The sequence below is a fragment of the Benincasa hispida genome, chromosome 2 (genome assembly GCF_027475165.1).
Source record: "Benincasa hispida cultivar pf3 chromosome 2, pf3_genome.v1.1, whole genome shotgun sequence".
NCBI lineage: Eukaryota > Viridiplantae > Streptophyta > Magnoliopsida > Cucurbitales > Cucurbitaceae > Benincasa > Benincasa hispida.
Window position 1 is genome coordinate 62,343,231 of NC_143479.1, and position 21,636 is coordinate 62,364,866.

The 21,636-nt window shown below is 36.9% G+C and overlaps 1 protein-coding gene across 2 annotated transcripts; it reads right to left on the reverse strand.

The window, feature by feature from the left end:
- Positions 1 to 58: 58 nt before the first annotated feature.
- Positions 59 to 21,325, reverse strand: LOC120071330 (Mitochondrial inner membrane translocase complex, subunit Tim44-related protein). Of its 2 annotated transcripts, XR_005480207.2 has the most exons (13): positions 21,099 to 21,319; positions 20,609 to 20,649; positions 20,415 to 20,515; positions 20,170 to 20,256; positions 16,881 to 16,963; positions 14,695 to 14,746; positions 9,038 to 9,127; positions 8,199 to 8,267; positions 7,904 to 8,005; positions 7,143 to 7,211; positions 5,388 to 5,444; positions 817 to 963; positions 59 to 528 (listed from the first exon to the last, which is right to left on the reverse strand). XR_005480207.2 is itself a non-coding variant. In XM_039023537.2 (12 exons), exons 1-12 carry the CDS (start codon positions 21,167 to 21,169, stop codon positions 877 to 879), a joined length of 909 nt encoding a protein of 302 aa, XP_038879465.1. In that variant the 5' UTR covers positions 21,170 to 21,325; the 3' UTR covers positions 580 to 876. The 2 variants fall into 2 exon arrangements, 1 of the variants encoding a protein (XP_038879465.1); XM_039023537.2 differs by lacking the exon at positions 59 to 528 and having other exon boundaries at positions 580 to 963; positions 21,099 to 21,325.
- Positions 21,326 to 21,636: the final 311 nt, after the last annotated feature.

Consider the following 21,636-nt stretch of genomic DNA (forward strand, 5'->3'; position numbering starts at 1 on the left):
GGCCCAATCTACAATTGTACGCTAAAATGGAGTATTCACCAAATAATCAAGGGTGTTTGATGCATAATCATTGTTGGATCCGATTAAGTCTATCGTAGTGATCAATTGGCCCAAAAGAAGCCACTCGACAAGTTTGAGATTGCAAATTTGTCCTCAAATTTTTTACACAATAATTCTTAATTGGCCCTAAATTCAATAAAATGATATTTCATTGTGATGATATGATAAAATTTGATTGCCCAAATTTTATCCACCAAAGCATGAAAATTGCGTTATTCTCCATAGCACTGATAATCAACATGCTATAGTTTTGACACCCGAAGAATGAACCTTTCTCATGAGTCTTTATGATGGATGGTCTTAAATAAAGGCATTTTACTTAAACACCCTGAATATAGATTCGAGCATGTATTGGCAAATATTAAGAGCTGCTTTTAAATATGCAGATTCAGATGACCTGCAGTCGATGTGCTAATCGCCCTCGTGATTAATTCGAAACAAGAACAATGAAGTAATCGATTCATGCACCTGAAAACAAAGAAAACCTGAGAAACAGTATAATGGGAAAGAGAAGCATCATAACAAAACAAACTATTGATGAGCTTAAAATTGGTTTTGAAGGTAATATTTCTTAGTGACAGTACATCTGAGAAAAGCACTAAAAATGAAAGCGCTTGTCTCTATAGAAGGCTTGAACAAGGAATATGCCCAAAATTATTAAAATTAAGAATCCTAGGAATGTCTCTCCTATTGATAGCATAATTTATGAAACCTGAATCGTATATGATAAACTAATCACAGAATTATTAAGAAAACCTGTTGATCTACAAATTTGGATAAAGAGGCTTGTAGTCAAAGAGAGGTTGAAGGATGAAATTAGGTTGGAATTCGCCCACAAAGACGCCAAAAAGCTCCCTCGTGAAAAAGAGATTTCTCAAATACCCAGATATCACGGACAAGCACCTGAAAGGAATAGCACATAACATATAATCATAATTGTTGCCGTGAATGAAAATTCAAGACATTTATTCAAATTATAAAGGAATCATGATAAACCTTTATTTCTTTCAGTTAAGTTGTGGGGAGCTAATTATAATTTAATGGGGGGTTGAAAGGTAGAGTAGAAGGTCAGTGAAGCAGGTCTTGAGGCAAGAAACCCCGGATATTGTTAGATATTGTTGTTTTAATGGAAACTAAAAGAAGCTTGTTTTGTCGTGAAAGGATTGGTAGTATCCGAAAGAGTAGGCAAGTGGAGTGGGAGACCCTTGATTCAATTGGTTCTTCAGGTGGGATTCTGATTGTGGAGAACTAGAGTTTGTTTGGCTAGGGAGGTGCTAAGGGGCAATTTCTCTTTAACTATTTTTGTTTTTGGATAGTGAAGGTGAGGAGTTTTGGGTCTCAAGAGTTTATGGCCCCTCGAGGCCTAGGGAGAGGGAGGCTTTTCGGCAGGAGCTGGGGAACCTTTATGGTCACCGTGGTGCTAGATGGTGTTTGGTAGGGGATTTCAATGTTATTCACTCTCCTGAGGAGAAGGCATCCGGGGGTAGAATCATGAGGTCCATGAGAGCTTTCAATAATTTCATTGATGGAAGTAGCTTGTTTGATCTTCCTTCGATTAATGGAAAGTTTACATGGGCTAAATGTAGGGCGGCTACGAGGGTTGACAGATTCTTACTTCCCAAGGATTGGGTTGATAGATTTGGAAGGCCAACCAATTACGTGGACCAAGGATTACGTCGAATCACTGGCCTATTATTCCAACATCGGGTTCTCAGAGGTGGGGGCCAAGTCCCTTCTGCTTTGAGAATATGTGGCTGGAACACCCTTCGTTCAAGGCTAGTATTTCCTCCTGGTGAAATACTCCGGTTCAAGGTAAGTGGGAAGGTTACCGTTTTATGGGAAAGCTAAGAGCTCTAAAAGGGAACCTTAGAACTTGGAATAGAGAAGTTTTTGGAAATGTAATTTCTAGAAAGAAAGGGATTTTGAGGAGAGTTGAAGAGCTCAATGCCTTGGAGCTGGAGGGTCGGCTGGATAGTGCCTTGAGAGGGGAGAGGGGTGCCTTAAAAAGGGAGCTCGCAGATTTGTTCCGGAAAGAGGCCATCAGTTGGGGCCAAAAGGCTAAAGTCAAATGGGCTAAGGAAGGGGATTGCAACACTTCTTTTTTTCCATGGAGTGGCTAGTGGGAGAAGGCATAAGAATACTATAGGCCCTTTGATTTTGGAGAATGGGGATTGCACTAAAGATGATAAAAGAGATCGAGGAGGAGGTCATTTCGGCTTTTTCTACTCTTTACAACCTGGTTGTCGGGGCTTAACGGTTCGTGAGTGGCATTGATTGGAATCCCATTTCATCTAGGGAGGACGAAGATCTTGTGACCCCATTCACTTTAGAGGAAATTAGGAGGTCGGTTGTTGGTTGCGATAGGAATAAGTCCCCTGGTTCTGATGACTTCTCAATGGCTTTTTTTCCAAGATAATTGGGATTTACTCAAGGGTGAGTTAGTCGGTGTCTTTAGAGAGCTCTTTGAGAGAGGAATTTTGAACGGTTTGATGGTGGAAACTTTTGTGTGCTTATTCCCAAAAAGGAGAATGCTAAAAGGATTAAGGAGTTCAGACCTATTAGTCTTATAATAAGTACCTATAAGATATTGGCTAAGGTTCTTGCTAATCGCCTCAGGAAGGGGCTCCCTTCAATTATAGTTGAGACACAAGGAGCTTTTGTTGTTGGGAGGCAGATCCTTGACCAAGCCCTTACAGCCAATGAAGCCATTGAGGACTACAGAGCTAAGAAGAAGGAAGGCATTATCTTTTTTTTTTAAAGGAAAATGGCCTTTATTATTCATTAAAAGAGAGTACAGGAGATGTGTACTTGAAAATAAAGGCAAAAGACAAAACCAAAAACCAAAACCAAAGGATCAGCAGGCGCACCCGGGCATCTCAACTAGGTTGACACCCTCATAGCGCCCTCATCATATCCAACATTACAGAGGGAACCTTATAAAGCTACCAATAAGGTTAAGAACTATGAAATGAGAACATTCAGAAGCTTCACAAAGTGTAGCTACAAAATTCTGAGAACAAAACAAAAACAACAAATACAACAAAAGTGACCAAAATATTGAAAACTCGAACACAAGAATTTGAAGAGCCGTCCATTGACTTCTGAAACTAGTTTTCCAATTGAATGAATGCCTACCAGTTTAAACTTATATCTTGTAGGGAGTAAGCTTCAAAACATTTAGAAAGGGAGCACGAAGCATTAAGCTTTGCCGCCTCAAACCGAGCAAACCAAGGAGTTTCCTTATCATTGAACACTCTTTGGTTCCTTTCAAACCAAATCTCAGCCAACACTGCTTTTGTTCCATTAATCCATAGTAAATTTGAGTTTTTCTTGAGGGATGGTCCAGAAAGTAGCTGTTGTACGTTGTTTTTTGAAGGAGCTGTCGAAGACCCAAGAAGTGGTGAAGCATTTGAAAAGTGCTCTCCAGCAATTTGTGGTGAAAAAACAATCGAAGAAAAGGTGTTGAAGGTCTTCCTTGGCTAATTTGCAGAGGGCACACCAATTGGAGGAGATATAAAATTTTTCTTCCACAAAAATGGGACCCCAAAAGGGCACGACCCTCGAGTTACCTTTCTATGGAAGAAAATTTTTTTCTCTAAGGTTAATAGGTTAACTCTAATAAAGTTTGTACTTAGTGACATTCCTATTTATTACTTCTCCTTATTTAGAGCTTCCAACGCTGTTTGCAAAAACCTCAAGAAGTTAACAGGGGATTTACTTTGAGAAGGGATGGATGAAGATCTCACTAGGTCAGTTGGGAGGTCATTGAGTGCCCTGTGAATCAAAGAGGGTTGGAGATTGGTAACTTAGGGCTGCGTAACAAAGCCTTATTGGCTAAGTGGCTTTGGTGTTTTGCCCTTGAGCCCAAATCCCTTGGCATAGGATCATTATGGGTAAACATGGCTCCTTCCCCTTTGAGTGGGTGGTGAAGGCGGTTAAAGGCACATACCGAAATCCGTGGAAAGACATCTCACATGAACTTCCCTCTTTTTCTCCTTGGAACAGGTGCTGCTTTGTGGGGGATGGTAAAGATATGTTTTTCTGGGAAAATACTTGGGCGGGGGATAGACCCCTTTGCTCTGCTTTTCCCCATCTCTATCTTTTGTCTTCCCTTAAAAATCATCCGATATTTGATTTCGTTGTTTGGTCGAGAAGCTCTATGTCCTTTTCTTTTGGTTTTCGTCATCATTTAACCAATAGGGAGATGACAGAGGTTGCTTCCTGTCTTTCCTTGCTGGAGGAGAATGTTTTTAGGGAGGGGAGGAGGGATGTTCATGTTTGGAAGACCAATCCTTCGGAGGACTTCTCTTGTAAGTCCTTTTTCAGGTTGCTTCTGGACCCCTCATCTGGTAGTGAGTCTATCTTTGATGTGCTTTGAAGGATAAAGATACCAAAGAAAATTAAGTTCTTTAGCAGGTTTTGTTAGTTTGTGTGAACACTTTGGATAGGCTTGCTAGGAAGTTGTCTACGTCAATGGGCCCTTTCCGCTATATTCTCTATCAGAAGGCGGAGGAAGACCTAGATCACCAACTTTGGGGTCACCAGTTTGCGAGGTCTGTTTGGATTTGCTTCTTGCAGGAGTTTGGTATGCATATCGCCGGTCAAAGGGGCATTCCTACGATGATCGGGGAGTCCCTCCTCAATCCGCCTTTTAGAGAGAAAGGTCATTTTAGTGGTTTGTTGGAGTGTTTGCGTTGTTGTGGGATACTTGGGGTGAGAGGAATTCGAGAGTGTTTAGAGGATTGGAGGACCCTAGTGAAGTTTGATCCTTAGTGAAGTTTCATGTCTCGTTTTCGGGTTCAGTTTCAAAGCTTTTTTGTAACTATTCTATGGTCACATCTCTCTTAGCTAGAAACCCTTCCTGTAGAGGGTTTTCTCTTTTGTGGGCTCGTTTTTTTGTATGCACTTGTATTCTTTTATTCTTTCTCAATGAAAGTTGTTATTTCCATAAAAAATAATAATAATAATAGTTGTAATATTTATTTTTAGATATTTATTATGCATTGTAGAATAAAAAATGATAAACTAATTCTTTCATTGTTTGGAAGAAACTAAAAACAGAAATAAAAAACAAGACACTTGATTTTGTTGTTTCCATAATTTCTTCACGATTTCGGAAACGTTTCTAAATAATAAGAAACAAGAAACAAGAAAAATTACCGAACGCCTTCTGTTTCTCAACAATTAGAAACAAGAAACAGTGAACCAACTTCTAATTAGTGACCTTTTAATTTCAATGATCCCAACTTCTGTACTTTTGGTAAACAAACATTAATCAAAAGGGGGCGTGAATATGATATTATTTGGACGGTATAACATGCACTTACCTCCTTAGATTTATCTCCAGCAACGACAGCTCCTTCAGAACTATATGCTTCAAACTTCTACAAATGCAAGTAGTTTATATCAGTGAGCATCTTCATAATAAGAGAGAAGCTTAGAATACTACGAGAATTAAATTTATAGAAATCTTTGATGAAACAAAAATCTTAGTTGATCATTGGTAAATAGACCTTTTGTTCACAATTCAAAAAAATTTAGACCTTTTCATATTCCTAATTAAACTTTATGAACTAAAAACATGTATGTTTGATTTGATGTGCTTTTATTTTCTTTGATTAGCTTTATTTTTGCACACTTTCGGATGCTCATTATTTCTGTTCTTATTTTAGTTTCATGGTAATCAGAGCATCAGTCTCTTTTCATTAAAGCTTTCTGTTTCTTTCAAAAAAAAAAAAAAGAAAAAAACTTTATGAACTTATAAAAGAAAACGCAATTTTAAATCTTGCCATCGTTGTGGTCTAAACCATGGAAAAATGATCCCTTAAAACAGTTTGTCACCAATGGATCTAAAAAAAGGACAAAGCAGTATGGAAAAATGAATCTAAATGGTTTGCCAAGTCATGTGACGTGTACTACATAAGCTTCTTACTACCAATTTTTTTGTAAGGCCTACTAGCGACATAAATTGATATGAAGAAACATTTCTCTTTAAGTTAAAAAAACATATGGGAGATTTGAACGTTTGATCACTTAAGCTGCTTGAGTTTGATTTTCATCTTGTAGATTTTCCTTGTGGTCAACTCAGTCACTAATTACCTTATGATTTATGAGTGAAGTCAACAAAATCAAGCTCGATCAATCTAAAATGAAGCTTTTGTTCAAAGTCAATAAGAGTCAAATCAAATCCAACCTAATCATGAGGCAATCATTATGCCACAAGGTCCAATGAACTAGAGCTAAAAGACACAAGAAGCACTGAATGCTGACTTCCAGGCTCAAGTATCTACCAATAGTGATCTCAGGTGCCTACAATAGTGAAGAGTTGCATCCATTCAAGCTCGATAAGTCATCTATCCATCCCAGAGGCATTATGAATCTAAAAATCCTGATTCATTCACATCTTTAATGTATTAGGTTCTACTTAATTCATGCATTTGAGATGGTTTGTGTATGGACTTCAACGGTTGTTGGCTGAACTTAGACTATATAGGTGAAGGGTTGTGTCCCCCCATTGTGTTTTGAGGCCAAGGATGTTTTCAACCATGTGCTTTTTAGATGCTCCTATTCTAGGGCTGGTTCAAATTCTTTTTAGCCTTCATTTCGTGGGCTTTCTTGGGATGTTCTAAGGAAAACGTCATTTACCTCAAACTCGCCCTTCACTGCCTCCTATGACAACTTCTATGTCAACAGGATCAAAGCTCTTTTATTTAAATAATGGTTGGAAAGAAATCAAAGAATTTGCCATAATAAGTATCTTCCTTGGCTTAATCGTTTTAAATCATCACAAACAAAGGCTTCCCCTCCGTGCTCTCTTTCTAAATCTTTTGTCGATTTTTCATTACACGATATTAGCTTAAATTGGAATGTTTTCATTTTTCCTTGTAATCCTTTTTGGTTTTTAATTTTAGTATTTTATCACTCACTTGGGGAGTTTGTATCTTTTGAGTATCAGGCATTAGTCGATTTTCATTATTTCAATGAAAAGTTTTGTTTCTTGTTTAAAAAAGAATAAGTGGAATGAAATTTCATATCGAGTTCAGTCTCTCTAAAAAAAGAATAGGTATTAACTCTCAGTATACCTGTTTGGCAAGAATCTCAAGGGTAAGCTGTACGAAAACCTTTTCAAGGTCACTTCGATCAACACCAATCTGCATGGGCAAAGAACAAATATAATATTATAATCAGACGAAAACGGGCATATTTTCCACTTTGAGGAAATTAGCTAGTGATCATATGGATGATTTTGCTCTAACCACAACCATTTAAAAAGATCTACAAATGTAGAAATTACATGGCTTGGAAAAACCATTCTAAATTTGTAAGTGGTGGCAGACTGGCAGCATTAGACTCAAAAAGTATTTAATTAAAGTTGAACGTAAGCACTCTGGACCACTATAGATAGTTTGAACCATTCAACTCACGGGTATTAGTGCAAGCAGTTCTCTTTGGCCTAATAACATGCTTCTGAATTTTTTTTAAAAATGACCATAAATATAATAATAAGAAGAAGAAAAATGACTTTCATCATTGTGGAAATCACAAAAATAAGGGGGGTGAATATCCCTACACACCAACAGGTTAAAAAACAAAAGCAAAGAAAAAGAAAAACTCATATTTAAAGTCGTTGAGTTAGCCTATAATTAAACAACAGGGATAATTGACAAAATATACCCCAACGTTAGAGACAAGACCACATATATTTAGCCAAAAGTAAATAGCCTTTTACTTTTTTCTTCAATGCAGGCATGATCTCTTAAAGCTGAGTAACTATACAAGTTAAGGAGGAACTTGACAAATGCATGAATAGGACAAATAGAAATGTGATGATTATAGTACTTGCCAATCTAGCTCGTAATGTGCGGATCTTAACGACTGGAACGATCATTTCCCAGTAAACTTTGTTCCATTTGGATTCTCTGAGTTTGATTTCATTCTTCAACGCCTGAAGGTGAGACCAAGGTAATAAGTTAAAATCTGCATAATCAGTCACAAATCCAACAAAGAATTTGTTTCCTTGTCAAAAAAAGAGAATCTGTATAATTAATAGATGAAAGCAAGTAAAGAAAACGTGGGAAAGATAACTCAATCTCAAAGCAGCCATAGGAAGAAAAGCAAAAGGAAAAGGTGATGCGTACTGAATACATATTCTCTGTGACTGCTTTCCTCAATGATGTTTTGTCACCATTTGCTATCAAAGTGTTTATCTGGAGAATGTGTAAATCAAGGGTCAGCAATTTTAAAACAAATAAAAAGTACATAAAATGAAAAGACAGGCATCTGGTCGTTGGTAAACAAACACGACATTTTCTTCTTACACACAACCACCTTCTTTGATGAAAACCAGAAAATGCATCAATTACCGCAGCAATTTACCAGTTTCCATGAAAATATCTCCACAATCTACAACTTATCTTTTGTAAGCAAGTTCCGGAAATGAGAAGAGGGGACTGTAATGGAATTATGGAACTATAAAAGGGTTATGTTAAAAGAAACGTTAACAAGTATACGAGGGTGATGGCCTTCCAAAACCCCGGCTGGAAGATTGGCTTCAGAAAATGATTTGTGTACTATCCCCATCCCCAGGTACTTCTCCAAGAAGAATTAAGGAAGGAAAAGAAAGCTTTTTTTTGCATATAACATAACAACTTTACTGTATGTAGCAAAAGCAATCTCTTATACCATAAAGAAATTTACAAACTTCAATATCCATCCACAAATTATGAAAAAGTTATTTCAAGAAAAAAAAAATTATGAAAAGGCGAGATAGGTTCTTTCCACAGAGGAAACAGTTGTCAAAAGAAGCTAAAGAAACTATTGGGCCTTACAATCATCAATTTTCATCCACAAATTATGAAAAAGCCAGGTAGGTTCTTTCCACACAGGAAACAGTCCTGAAGAACTTAGTGAAAGAAATGATGATGGGTTTCATAAAGCACTTTGTAAACCAGTGTTGTGAGACAAGAATCTGGAATACCTCTTTATATAAATTTACTGCCTCTTCGTAAAATTGTTTCTTTGAGTACCCCTTCTTTCTTAATTTTGCAATTGCATAAGCACTTTTTAGCTGTAAAACAAGAAAAAAAACATCATGGCTCTATTAGGTACACCCCACAAAACTTAGATGGCCTTTATCTATTAGTTGCACACAAGAGCATAAGTTCTTGTATAATAAATCAGAACACAGAAGTTCACATCAGAAAAGCAGCCAATGTATATGAAGGAGAAAATTTTTCAGGAGATGATCAAGGGATAAGTTCTAAATAACCAAACTTTTCAAACTAAAAAAATGGCTCAAGTCAAGTAAAATAAAGCCAACAGATCAATTACAAAAATGATTCACCACCAACGATAGAAGCATGGAACCTTAAAAAAGACCGTCAATCAAATTCCTTTCAAGCTCTCAAAAGAGTTTATTGTTCCTCACCCCAAGAGCCCCACAAAACTGAACACAACCTAGCTTGCCACAAAAACAACGTCCTCTTCTCGCAAAAGGATGTTTGAAGAAAGAACATCTCAATCATCTCTCTACAACCTCTAGGGCCAAACTCATCAAAGATAACTCTAGATTGAAGCAAAGTCATAGCTCCAAAGAAAGAATATGATCTAGCTAAATCTAACAATAATTATAACAAGTAATAGTCAAAGACAAAGTCAAACTCTGAACCTAACTCCGACTTGACCTCCCTTTTGATAGTAGTAACAAGGATCTCCAACTTCTTTTGCCAAGCTAGAGTTTAGGTGTCAAATGTTATGGTCATACTTGTCCGAGGCATGTTGTTCGTGGTCGCATACCCATAACAACCCTTTTTCAAATGCTTTCATTTTGCATACTAGTTTAGTTTCCTTGCCTTTTTGTTGGTGTATTGCTCCTTGCGACTTACCATGTGCAAGAGTGACATACTGAATGTGCAACAAAATGTACTATAGCAGGTAAGACTAGCTCTCATCCTTCCTACCTTGATTGTATGGTATCAAAGTTGTTTATCTTATATGCTTTTGTGAAGCCACCAATTATACACACTTATAAATGCAGGGGTAAGAAAGGAATTATTGAGGAAAAGGGGGACCAAGGGGGCGTATTATGGAGTCTGTTAGAGAGAGAGGGGGGGTTGTTGTGGTGGTGGTGTGCACATTAAGTAGGGTTTACATGGGAATGGAGAGGGGGAGGAATTTGTGTGATCAAGCTTGGCTTGTTTGGAGAGGATTTCAGTCTTCTAGAAAGTGTTGGTGACTAATTATCTTTCATTTGTTTTTTTTTTTTTTGTTATCTTAACATTTCTTCTGTAATTTTTCCCAGAAATTCATTAATAAGATATCCAAAGCTATGCTATGTTCTTGGGAGTGTGTTGTTGGGAATTTACTATTTGCAGGTGAAAGAATTCCTAACAAATTGGTATCAGAGCCCCTTCAATCTTGGGAAGAACAGGAGGAGAAAATAAGCGGGAGATGGAGGAGAAGATGGAAACCCATGTGAAGAGTATTGCTAAGATTCGAGACTGTATGAATGAAATGAGAAAGAATTTGGAAAGAGTAAAAACCACAGTACAATACTCGGCGGAGGCACAAGAGAAAGAGGCTTCGATTGTTACAACGGGGACTCAAAAGTCGAAGATGCCTAAGGAGGAAGAGGAAGGCGAGAGCTTCCAAACACAAAAGAATTATGGACTGATTGATCGTAGTAAGTACAAGCGCTTAGAGATACCGGTTTTCTCCGAGGAACACCCTGATTCCTGGGTTTATAGGGCTAAGCACTTCTTTGAGATCCACGAATTGTCCGATGAGGAGAAGATCAAGGTAACGGTTATCGCTTTTGCACTAGATGTCATCGATTAGTTTCGATGGTCTAACAATTGGAAGCCAATTCGAACATGAGAAGATCTAAAGCGTCGGACGTTCGAGCGATTTCAACCTTCTCAATAAGGTACTCTTCTATCTCGATTGTTGCAAATTAAACAAGATGGATCATGCGAGGAATATCGAAAGAAATTTGAGACGTGTGTTACATCAATTCTGGGGATGGTGTAGGAGGTGCTAGAGTCATCGTTCCTCAATAGGTTAGCGTCGGATATCGAGGTCGAAGTGCTTAGCCGACACCCGATAGGCTTAGACACCTGTATGAAGGAAGCCCAAGCCGTTAGCGATCGGAACTTGGCCCTACAATTTGCGAAAAGGGAGTTGGGCTTAGCCCAATCATCGGCCCAAAAGGGTTCTATTATGTCATCCGCAAGTGGAGGACCCAAATCACTAGGAAAGGCAACAAACGAGCCAAACCTAAAAGGTGTTCTATTACCCGAGAAGGGAGGTATGCAAAAGAGAGAGATTGTTTCGTAGACTGATTGATTCGGAGGCAAAGGAGAAAAGAGAGAAGGGTTTGTGTTTCCACTGTGATGAGAAGTACTTTCTTGGCCATCGTTGTAAATTGAAGGAGAAACGAGAGCTGAATTTGTTGTTTTTCCAAGATGAGGAGGAGACCGAGGAGGAGTTAGCAGAGGTTATTGTGGAAGAACCCGAAGTCGAGACATTGGAGGTCGCAGACAACGTCGAAATTGCCTTACAATCCATCTTGGGACTATGAAAGAAGGGGACGATGAAGTTAAAAGGGTTGTTAGCCGGAAGAGAAGTGGTGGTTAGGATCAATTGTGGGGTCAACCACAACTTCATACACCCGAGACTTGTGCAGGAATTGAGTCTGTCGTTGACAAATACGTCAAATTATGGGGTCGTAGTAGGTAATGGGGACGCAATCAGAGGAAAAGGGATATGCAAAGCGGTGGTAGTCGTCCTATCGGAATTAACGATTTCATAAGATTTTCTACCCTTGGAGTTGCGAAGGGTGGGTATCATCCTTGGAATGATTTGGATATGCAATATGGGATACATGGAGGTCCATTGGCCAACTTTAATGATGACATATACAACAGGCCAGCAGAAAATCGTATTAAGGGAGACTCATCATTGAAGGCCACGAAGGTATACTAAAATCTTTAGCCCATACTTGAGACGACAAAGACTTGGGTTTTTTAGTGGAGTTCCAACAACTGGAGCCGGAGCCAATAGAGGGAGTATGCGATGAATCTGAAGCCGAAAAGGAAGCAGAGGTACCCTACAACATACATGAATTGTTGGTAGAATTTTGGGATATTTTTTAGGTTCCTTCTTCTTTTCTGCCTAAACGGGGGTTGGATCATCGCATACTTACCAAGGCAGGGGAAGCTCTGGTGAATGTGCGGCCTTATAGGTACAATAATGCTCAGAAGGATGAGATAGAAAAATTAGTGAATGAAATGCTAGCGGCAGGGATCATTCGACCGAGCCACAGCCTTTACTCGAGCCTTGTTCTTCTAGTAAAAAAAAAGGATGGAGGATACCATTTCTATGTTGATTATCGACAACTTAATCAAGCTACCGTGGCAGATAAATTTCCGATTCCAATGATTGAGGAGTTGCTTGATGAACTCCATGGCTCCGTGATATTCTCCAAATTGGACCTCAAGTCGGGATACCATCAAATACGGATGCACGAACCAAATGTGGAGAAAACCGCTTTCCATACCCACGAAGGCCATTATGAATTCTTGGTTATGCCCTTCGGACTGACTAATGCCCCAGCTACATTCCAATCCTTGATGAATCAAATGTTCAGACCTTTTTTACAAAGTTGCATATTAGTTTTTTTTTTTTTTTTTTTTAATGATATTCTAGTTTATACTCCTAATGAGGATACTCATACTAAACATTTGGGAATGGTAATGAATGTGTTGCGAGATAATCAATTGTATGCCAACTGGAAGAAATGTATCTTCAACTAGCGAAGAATTCAGAATCTCGGTCATTGGGCATCAGCGGAGGGAGTAGAAGCTAATGGTGACAAGATACGAGCCATTATGTTACAATGGTCAATTCCAAGGAATGTGACAGAGTTACGAGGGTTTCTAGGCCTCACGGGGTATTATCAGCGGTTTGTGAAAGATTATGGGATAGTGGCGACCCCATTGACTAGACTGCTACAAAAGGATGCCATCAAGTGGACTAAGGACGCCACATTGACATTCAATGCACTCAAACAAGCAATGGTAACACTACCCATATTAGCCCTCCCAAATTTCGAATTGCCTTTTATCATAGTGACAGATGCCTTGGGAGTGGGATTGGGGGCTATGCTTATGCAAGAGCAACAACCGATAACATACTTTAGCCAAGCCCTGTCAGCATGAGTTCAAGGGAAGTCCATTTACAAACGAGAGTTATGGCATGGTCTTATCGATTCAGAAGTGGAGACCTAACCTGTTGGGGCACAAGTTTACAATGATTTCCGATCAAAAGGCCCTCAAATTCTTGCTGGAGCAGAGGGAGGTTCAACCCCAGTTTCAAAGATGGTTGACCAAGTTGCTGGGATACGATTTTGAGATTCTCTACAACCCGGCTTGAATAACTATCGAGGAAAAGAGGGACTAAGGAGTGTATTACAAAGTATGTTAGAGAAGTGGGGACTAGGAGGCTTGTAGGGGGGTTTAAGTAGGGTTTACATGAGAATGGAGAGGGGGAGGAATTTGTGTGATCAAGCTTGGCTTGTGGGAGTGAATTTCCAGCCCTCTAGAAAGTACTGGTGACTAGTTATCTTTCATTTTCCTTTTTTGCTATCTTAACATTTCTTCTATAATTTTCCCTAGAAGTTCATAAATAAGATATCCAAAGCAGTGCTCTATTCTTGGGAGTGTGTTGTTGGGAATTTACTGTTTGCAGGTGAAAGGATTCCTAACAGCTTTCTATTAGCGTACAACATATGTTTTCTCAAACATTTTTTAACGATTTCCGGAACCTATTTCTTTAATCCCATTTTCTAAAACTGCTTTCTCAAAAATGAGGGTGGAGGTTGAATGATAGGCTCGTTGTTGCACCAACATCCCAAATTTGAGTTGGTTGACTTGCTCACGGGGAGAGCAAGTGCTGCACAATTACTTTGTGGGTCTCAAAGAACTACGATCATGACACCAGACATCTTACCCTTTTCCCTAGAAGTCCCAAATTTGAGTTGGTTGACTTGCTTCACTTGCTTAGCCCCAGATGCAGGAAGTAATTCCGTAAAAGCCAAAACAGGAAAGTATCAACCACTACTGCTACTAGAAGTCCTCCCTTTACATGTTTCCAAAGAAGCTATACCAAACCTATCATTCGAATTCAATAGAACTTGGAAGAAGATCATCAATGATTCCATCAAAAACATAATGGGTTTTCTAGCTCAAAAGCTGCCCCCAAGCAATCCTTGAGAAAAGCTACCATTCCCATTCCCAATTCCAAATCCAACCTCTCCACTCATGTTCCCTTATGATCTTCTACACGCCTTTCCCAACCACCTTTTTGAAGGTGAAACACCTTCTGATCAATGCACACTCTCTGCATCTCATCTCCCTTCATTCTACCATGCAACAACAAAAGGATAAGTTCTAAAGCTTAGACAGAGAAGAAACCGGGGAAAAGGGAGAGGGAAGTACAAGACTGAACATTGGGCATTGCAACCTTAAAATAACTCTGATAAATAAGTTAACTCGCAGAACAATCATTTTTTTTATAAGAACTTGCAGTTGCAGCATAATAGCTCAAAATCCAAAGGCTGAAATGGCACAATTTAACCTCTAAAATGATATCGTCTTTTGTTCTTCTCCAACCACTTCTTGTGAACCATCTGACATAGAAACATCAAAGGTGCTCAAAACATGGTAAATAATGACAAGCTCCAAAAATACTAAAATAGAAATAAATATATAATTAAATAACTAAACTTTCTAGGTTATGCAACTGTCATATAACTAATGTAACAGAAGACAGACATACAAAAGAAATACAAATAAATAGATTAAGGAATAATCAAATTGCAAGGGTTAAATCAATGATTAGTGCTTAATTTCAATATGATTTCTTCCCTTAATGAATATTTTGGATAAGTACAAATATGAGGAAATCAATCAAATCAAAAGAGAAAATTTTCCTTACAAAATTAAGAACTATTTTATAAAAAGGAAAAGGATTGTGAAGGTTAGAACAATAAATTGTGCTTAATTTCAATATGATCTCTATATTTAAAATTGTAAATGTAGACCTCATTGATTGGTCAAATCTTCAAAAACATCATTACCAAATGTGAACAACTTTCCTACATGAGACATTCTCTATGAATGTAGACAATGAACTACCATTCAATAAAAGGTATTTGTGATTATTAAAATGGTCAACTGTAATATTAGGTTGAATGTATCAGGATTTCAGACTATTCAACCCAATTGTCTATCTATTTTTTAACCCATTAAACTCCAATATAGTTAGACTAATACATTTTATTTACCTTTCATACAGTCAGTTCATCCTCTCTACCATATTTTAGAAAAGATGTCATGGAAGAGAATTCGGGAATTGTTCACATCTACAAATGGAACAAAAATTTTATGAGATTTAACCATGTTAAGATTTTGATATAATTAAATTTACCTTAACCCATCAACTTAGCTTTTGAATTTCTTAGTGATTTAATATTGTATCAAAGCAAGAGATCCTATATTCAAACTCATGTGATATTATTTCCAATTAATATTGATTTCTACTAGTTTGGCCTTCTATGAATTTCCAACCAAACCCACAAGAGAGGGAGGGTTAAAGTATTGATACAATTACCTTAGACCATTAGCTTAAACTTTTGAGGTGTTTGGTGATTTAACAAACTAGATCGTAGGATCCTTTTCAAAAGAAGAAAAAAACACACACACATACAAACAAACCAGATTGTAGGGACTAATGTAAAATTTTTAAAAACCCCTTTGAGAACATCAAAATCAACAACCAGACGCAAGGAAAAAGGTTAAAAGTATGATATCATATCAAATTTACTATAACCTAAGAAGTATGGATACCTTAGCTTGGTTAGTATGTTCATGTCCATTACTTGCAAACTCCGATACTTGTTGGACACGTATTTGACACTTATTAGTGCAAAAGATGTATTAAACAAAAGTTGTATAAAATGAAAGAAGGCCCATCATTTGTTAGACATGCTTCAAACATTTGTTATGTATACTAAATAGACACATATATGATAAAACTAATAAATTTAGAGTGAAATATATCAAACCAACTTTTTAACCATATAAATGCATAAAGTCATTGACTTTAAATTTCATTTTGTACAAAAATTATATATACTTCAATAAACATGTCCATGTTGTGTGTCCTAGATTTTTAAGAAATAACTTGTCATCGTGTCAGTGTGGTATTCATAACTCGTATATGTACCCATGCTTCTTAGACTATAACTCATCAACATGAGTTTTTGGGCCGAGTGGTGACTTTACATGGCATCAAAACAAAAAGACTTCCGAACCGCGTAATTTCGTTCTCTCCAATTAATATTGATTTTCACTTGTTGCCCCTTAGGCAAAATTTCGAGCCCACAAGAGTGGGGAAGTATTAAAAGCACTCATATAAGATTAAATTTAAGGTAAGTTTAAGCTTTTGTGTTGAGTGGTAATTTAAGTTAAAGAAATGGTAATTTAACCAAAATCCAAATGCAAAATAAGTATTAAAAGTAATTGGGGCACAAGGGAATTCAGTGTTAAAAGTAATTACTTACAAGTGGTACTAGTAGCGTTAAGATTGAAAGTATTTGGTAAATTGTTGCCAATATAATTGAAATTAAATAACAAGTCTATTGCCTCTAATCAGTTTGATTCGCATAAGTCTATTTTATTTTATTTTCTTGTTATTGGGAGGAGAGTGTAGAATGAGATAATATCAAATATTGAAAAATAGTTGTTTAGAATTCAACTAACCTTTGCCAAAATGGGATTGGTTGACGGGGTGAATAAGGTTCATAGATGAATCCAGGACTCAACATGGAAACTTTGAGGGCTCCCTGCAATCATGATTTAACAAAAGTATCAATCATGGAAACTAATCTCAATCCTAATCAATTAAGGATTTGACCATAATACCCTAATTTACCCTAATCCTACCATATCAAGTTTTGGACAGAATCACAAGGCGACATTATCAATAAAGAGCACGACGATCCAACCAAATCGATGCACCATCCCAACACCAAGTCGACGTAAGAATTGGGAGTTAGATGATTCAAAAAATGATTTAGAGTGTGAAAGAAATTATTATGACCAACATCAAAGAACACTCATGCATCATCCCAACACCAATATAGAGCTCAAAACATTTTCAAGAAAACAAAAATATTTAAATAAGAATATCTTTCAAGAGAACTTTCGAAAGGGAATGGAGGAAATTTGGGGTCTTTTGGGGAAAATTCAAGAAAGGCTGGAAATCACTCGAAGCTATGAATTTACACAAGAAAAATCGAATGAATCACAGTTGAAGCCACGGGTGAAATTCAAGCAAGCTAAATTGGAAGGGAAGACCAATTGCACGAAGAAAAAGAAGAAAAGATGTGTGATGAAGGAGGAGAAGAATAAGAGACAAATGAAACAGATTGAAGCAAAAACAAAGATGAACGGGACACAATCGAAGACAAAGGTGAATCAAACCAATTTTTATTGTTAGATAAAGTTAAAGTAGTCAAGGAGGGGGAAGAATCAATCGACCAAACCTTTGGTGTTATAGCATGTAACGAAGAGGATGAAAACACGTTCGTAGGGTAAAGTTGTGCGATTAATTTCAACTCATTACTTCCACGACCCGAATCAAAGATTTTAAGGTTCCATGTGAATTCACCAACATTACAAAGGAAGAAAAGAACAAAGAAATGTGTCTTGTTGTGTGCAAAGACAAAGAAGTCAAGAAGGAAGAAATTGGAACCTTTGATCTCACCGGCGTGATGAATATTTTTGCCCAAACCCCACACAACCTGATCTCTAACCAATTCCCTTCATTTGGCCCCACAATCCGCACAACCCTACCCAACTTTGAGTATCTTTATTTTTGTCCTCAAACCATACAACAAATACAAACCAACCAAGCCCAAACCTTTTATAGAATTAACTCAAATCATCTTCAATGTCGTTCGGCTGGACAGTTTTTTCCTCAAACCACACTATTATCTGTATCCAATTGGCTTGGAAGATGAATTTCTTTACGTTTTTCAATGTATTTTGATGTCAAGGATGCTTCCCTTTTCTTTTTTTTCGTAATCTTCATTTTTAGAAACACGAAGACGAGTTTTTTTTGGAAGGGATAGAATGATGTGGTAGGGTTAGAGTAAATTAGGATATTTTGGTTAAATCCTTAATTGATTAGGATTATGATTAATTTTCTTGATTGATTAAGATTATGATTAGTTTCCTTGGTTTATTAGGATTAGGATTAGTTTCTGTCATTAATTAGGATTAGGATTAGTTTCTATCATTAATTAGGATTAGGATTAGTTTGCTTTACAATTCTCTATAAATAGAAGAATTTTCTTCTTGTATTGATAACTTTTGATCATAATAAAGACTTTGATTTGATTCTTAAAGATTTCTCTCCTTTTATCTTCTCTTTTTTTTGATAGGAAACAGTTTCATTGATTTATGAAATAACAAAAGAAAGGGGGAGAGAGACCCCGGACCAAAGGAGTTACAAAAGACATCTCTAATTGGTCAAAAGAGTATCAAAGTTATAAGAATTGAAATGCTTAGACAATTTACACCAAGAAATAGCAATGTTAAATACATGGTCTAAGAAGACGTCAAAGTGTTTGGCTTTGTTGTTAAAGATGTGGTTGTTTCGTTCGAGCCAAATCAACCACAAAAAAACTCTAACGAGCTGCTTCTGAAAAAAACCCTTTCTACTCTTGAAAGGGTGGCTGTCTAAAACAAGGGAAAGAAAATGGGTGACGTTCCCTGGAAAGACCACACACCAATTGAAAGCCTAAAGAGTATGGTTCCAAAAGTTCTTGGAGAAAGGGCATAACATGAAAAGATGATCTTGGTTGTCAGTGTCATTTCTACAAAAGGAGCACCAATAGGGTGAAAGTGTCATATTGGGAGACGGTGCTGCAGCTTGTCATAAGTGAGGACCGCCTTTTATCTCTTTAGGTTACATCAAATCCTCATTCTTGTCCATAGAGAAAGTTCTAACAGGATATCAATTTTTACACTTGTAATGTCAATCATGTCATTGGGAAGACCCCAGAGAAGGTGCAGTTGTTTGTTATGCTCAATGCCTCTACTTGGCTGTTAGTCTCCAAGGACTTTTCTAATTATCTGTTAGGTCTTATTTTGAACTATAATACTTTTTTGTACCATTAGGTCTGGCTTCTTTCGTTGGGCTAATATACTCTTTCATCTTCTCTCAATGAAAGCACAAAAGTTCTTATTTTGAACTAGAATATTATTTGATATAGTTAGGCTCTACTTCTCTCATTGAGCTAACGTATTCATTCATTTTCCCTCAATCAAAGCTCGGTTTCTCATAAAACAAAAGGCATATTTATCTTTTACATGATATGATATCAATCCTATCGTGCAAAAGAAAAATTAAAAATTAAAAAAAAATAAGAAAACTCGTAAAAAGATAAACAAGCAACAAGCAACATTTTCAAAATAGGAAAGCTAATTTTTTTTTTTTTTTTAAAGGAAACAACCTTTATTAATCAATATAATTAGTACAAGAGATGAGTACTTTGATAATAAAGGCAAATACAAGGAAATCAATCAGGAAACCAAAAGATCAGTAGGTGCACCAAGGCATCTCAACTAGGTTGACACCCCCATAGCACCCTCATCATATCCAACAAATTGAGAATGCCAACAAAGGCTAAAATAAGAGTAGTCTAATGAAGCAATACAATCTGAATGTTGCAACCGAACAAAATATAGAACTAGGCTATAGAAATCTAAATTACATCAAGAAGCTAAGACAAATAAGAGTACTAAAGAAAGTGAAGCTGCTGTCTCTACTTCTGATGCTTCAATTAATCTTCCAAAGCAATTATCATAATCTGCATTCACTAGGAGTTTGTTTCATGTTTAACAGAATTAAATATTAATTAAGTAAATGGTAAAACAAAATTTTAACATGATAACAAGAATTATTCAGCAATTGACCATTGCATCCCACTGGAACAGACTTGAAGGAACTAAAATGACATCAACTAGGCAAAAATAAACTCACCATTTGACGTACTTGTGGAGGGGCTTTTGCTTGTGTTGTCACCAACCTAATCGTAATGTCATGCGAGAATACTGGAAACTCGGCAGCCTAAGTAATTTAAAAATTCAAAAGAAATAAAATAAAAGAGAAGAATTTTGATGAACCTGAAAAAAAAGAATACCCTTCACAAAACTTTTATCGATGATATAGATCTTGGTGCATTGAAACAAAAGTTTGAACAAACTGGTATAAGTTCAGGAAACTACCACTGCAGAAGATATTATCATTTTATGTCCCCGAGCCAGTGAAAAAGCAGTGCGACTGTTACTGAGGAAAGAAGAAGTTTTCTGAATACCCAATTGACTAACTGAACCAATCAAAAACCATATTAATTTTAAGTAAATTTCTCGACTAATTCTGAGTTAAGAAATATCCTTTTTAAAAAAATCATCAAAGTTACCATTTGTAATGCCACGTGAATAGTTTGCTGAACTTCCAAGCCTGAGCATTAGACAATTTACAATAACACTGTTAGACCAAAATAAGAAGATGAAACATATTCAATTTCCACTGCATAAAAAGGAAAGGATAAAACACCCATATCAATGTTGCCAAGAAAATGAGAATAAAGAACAAAAATTCCAATAACAATCATACAGCACCTAGCAGTATGTAAAGAAAATAAACTGCATTCAAGAAAATGATATATTCCATTTCCAGTCTTCCAGCAGAATTTTACTTTTTCCAACCAGATAAACAATCATTAATAAACGCCTTGCACATAAAGCCTGCCATTTCCTATCTGAACTTTCTATATCGCCCAAAAAAAACAATTATGAATAAGAAAAACAGTAGCAGAGTTCCATGTTCCCATGCTACCAGCCACTATACTTCCTACATTCCTGGAAACCAAACAAAAAATTCACAGAAATAATATAAGAAATACTTACCAAGAAGCAAATGCTCGATTATTTGCTGAGCGATACAAAGTTTGGAGCGCACGTAAGGCTATGAAATTCATTTGGAATCCCAAATCTGAAAACCTCTGTGGCGATTTTCTCCGATCATGAAAAGTAAGATTGTTCAACAGGAAGAGAGGTTTTTCCCTGCGAAGGGTTTAACGGATCAAACAAATGAAGGAGAGTGATGACTGATGTGCGCGTTGCATTTTTGGGCCGCAAATCTATTGGCCCAACCTATTCTTCTTCATTTTTTTCTTTTTTCTTTTTTTTTTCTTTCTTTTTTTTAATTGCAAAAACTGCCAGAAGTAGTTCATTTTTCAGACTGAGCCCCACAAGGACTCACGAGAACCTGTCCCTAACGGGGTGGAGATTCCCCGAGCAGGTAGGGAGTGGGAAAAAAAATAAATTTTACCCCTTTAGTCTCTTTTTTATTTATTACAATTTATCATCATTGTTGGAATATCCTAAAACTCGCAGTTCGTAAATGTTATAAACATATTCTGTTTATCAATAAAAGTATTATGGA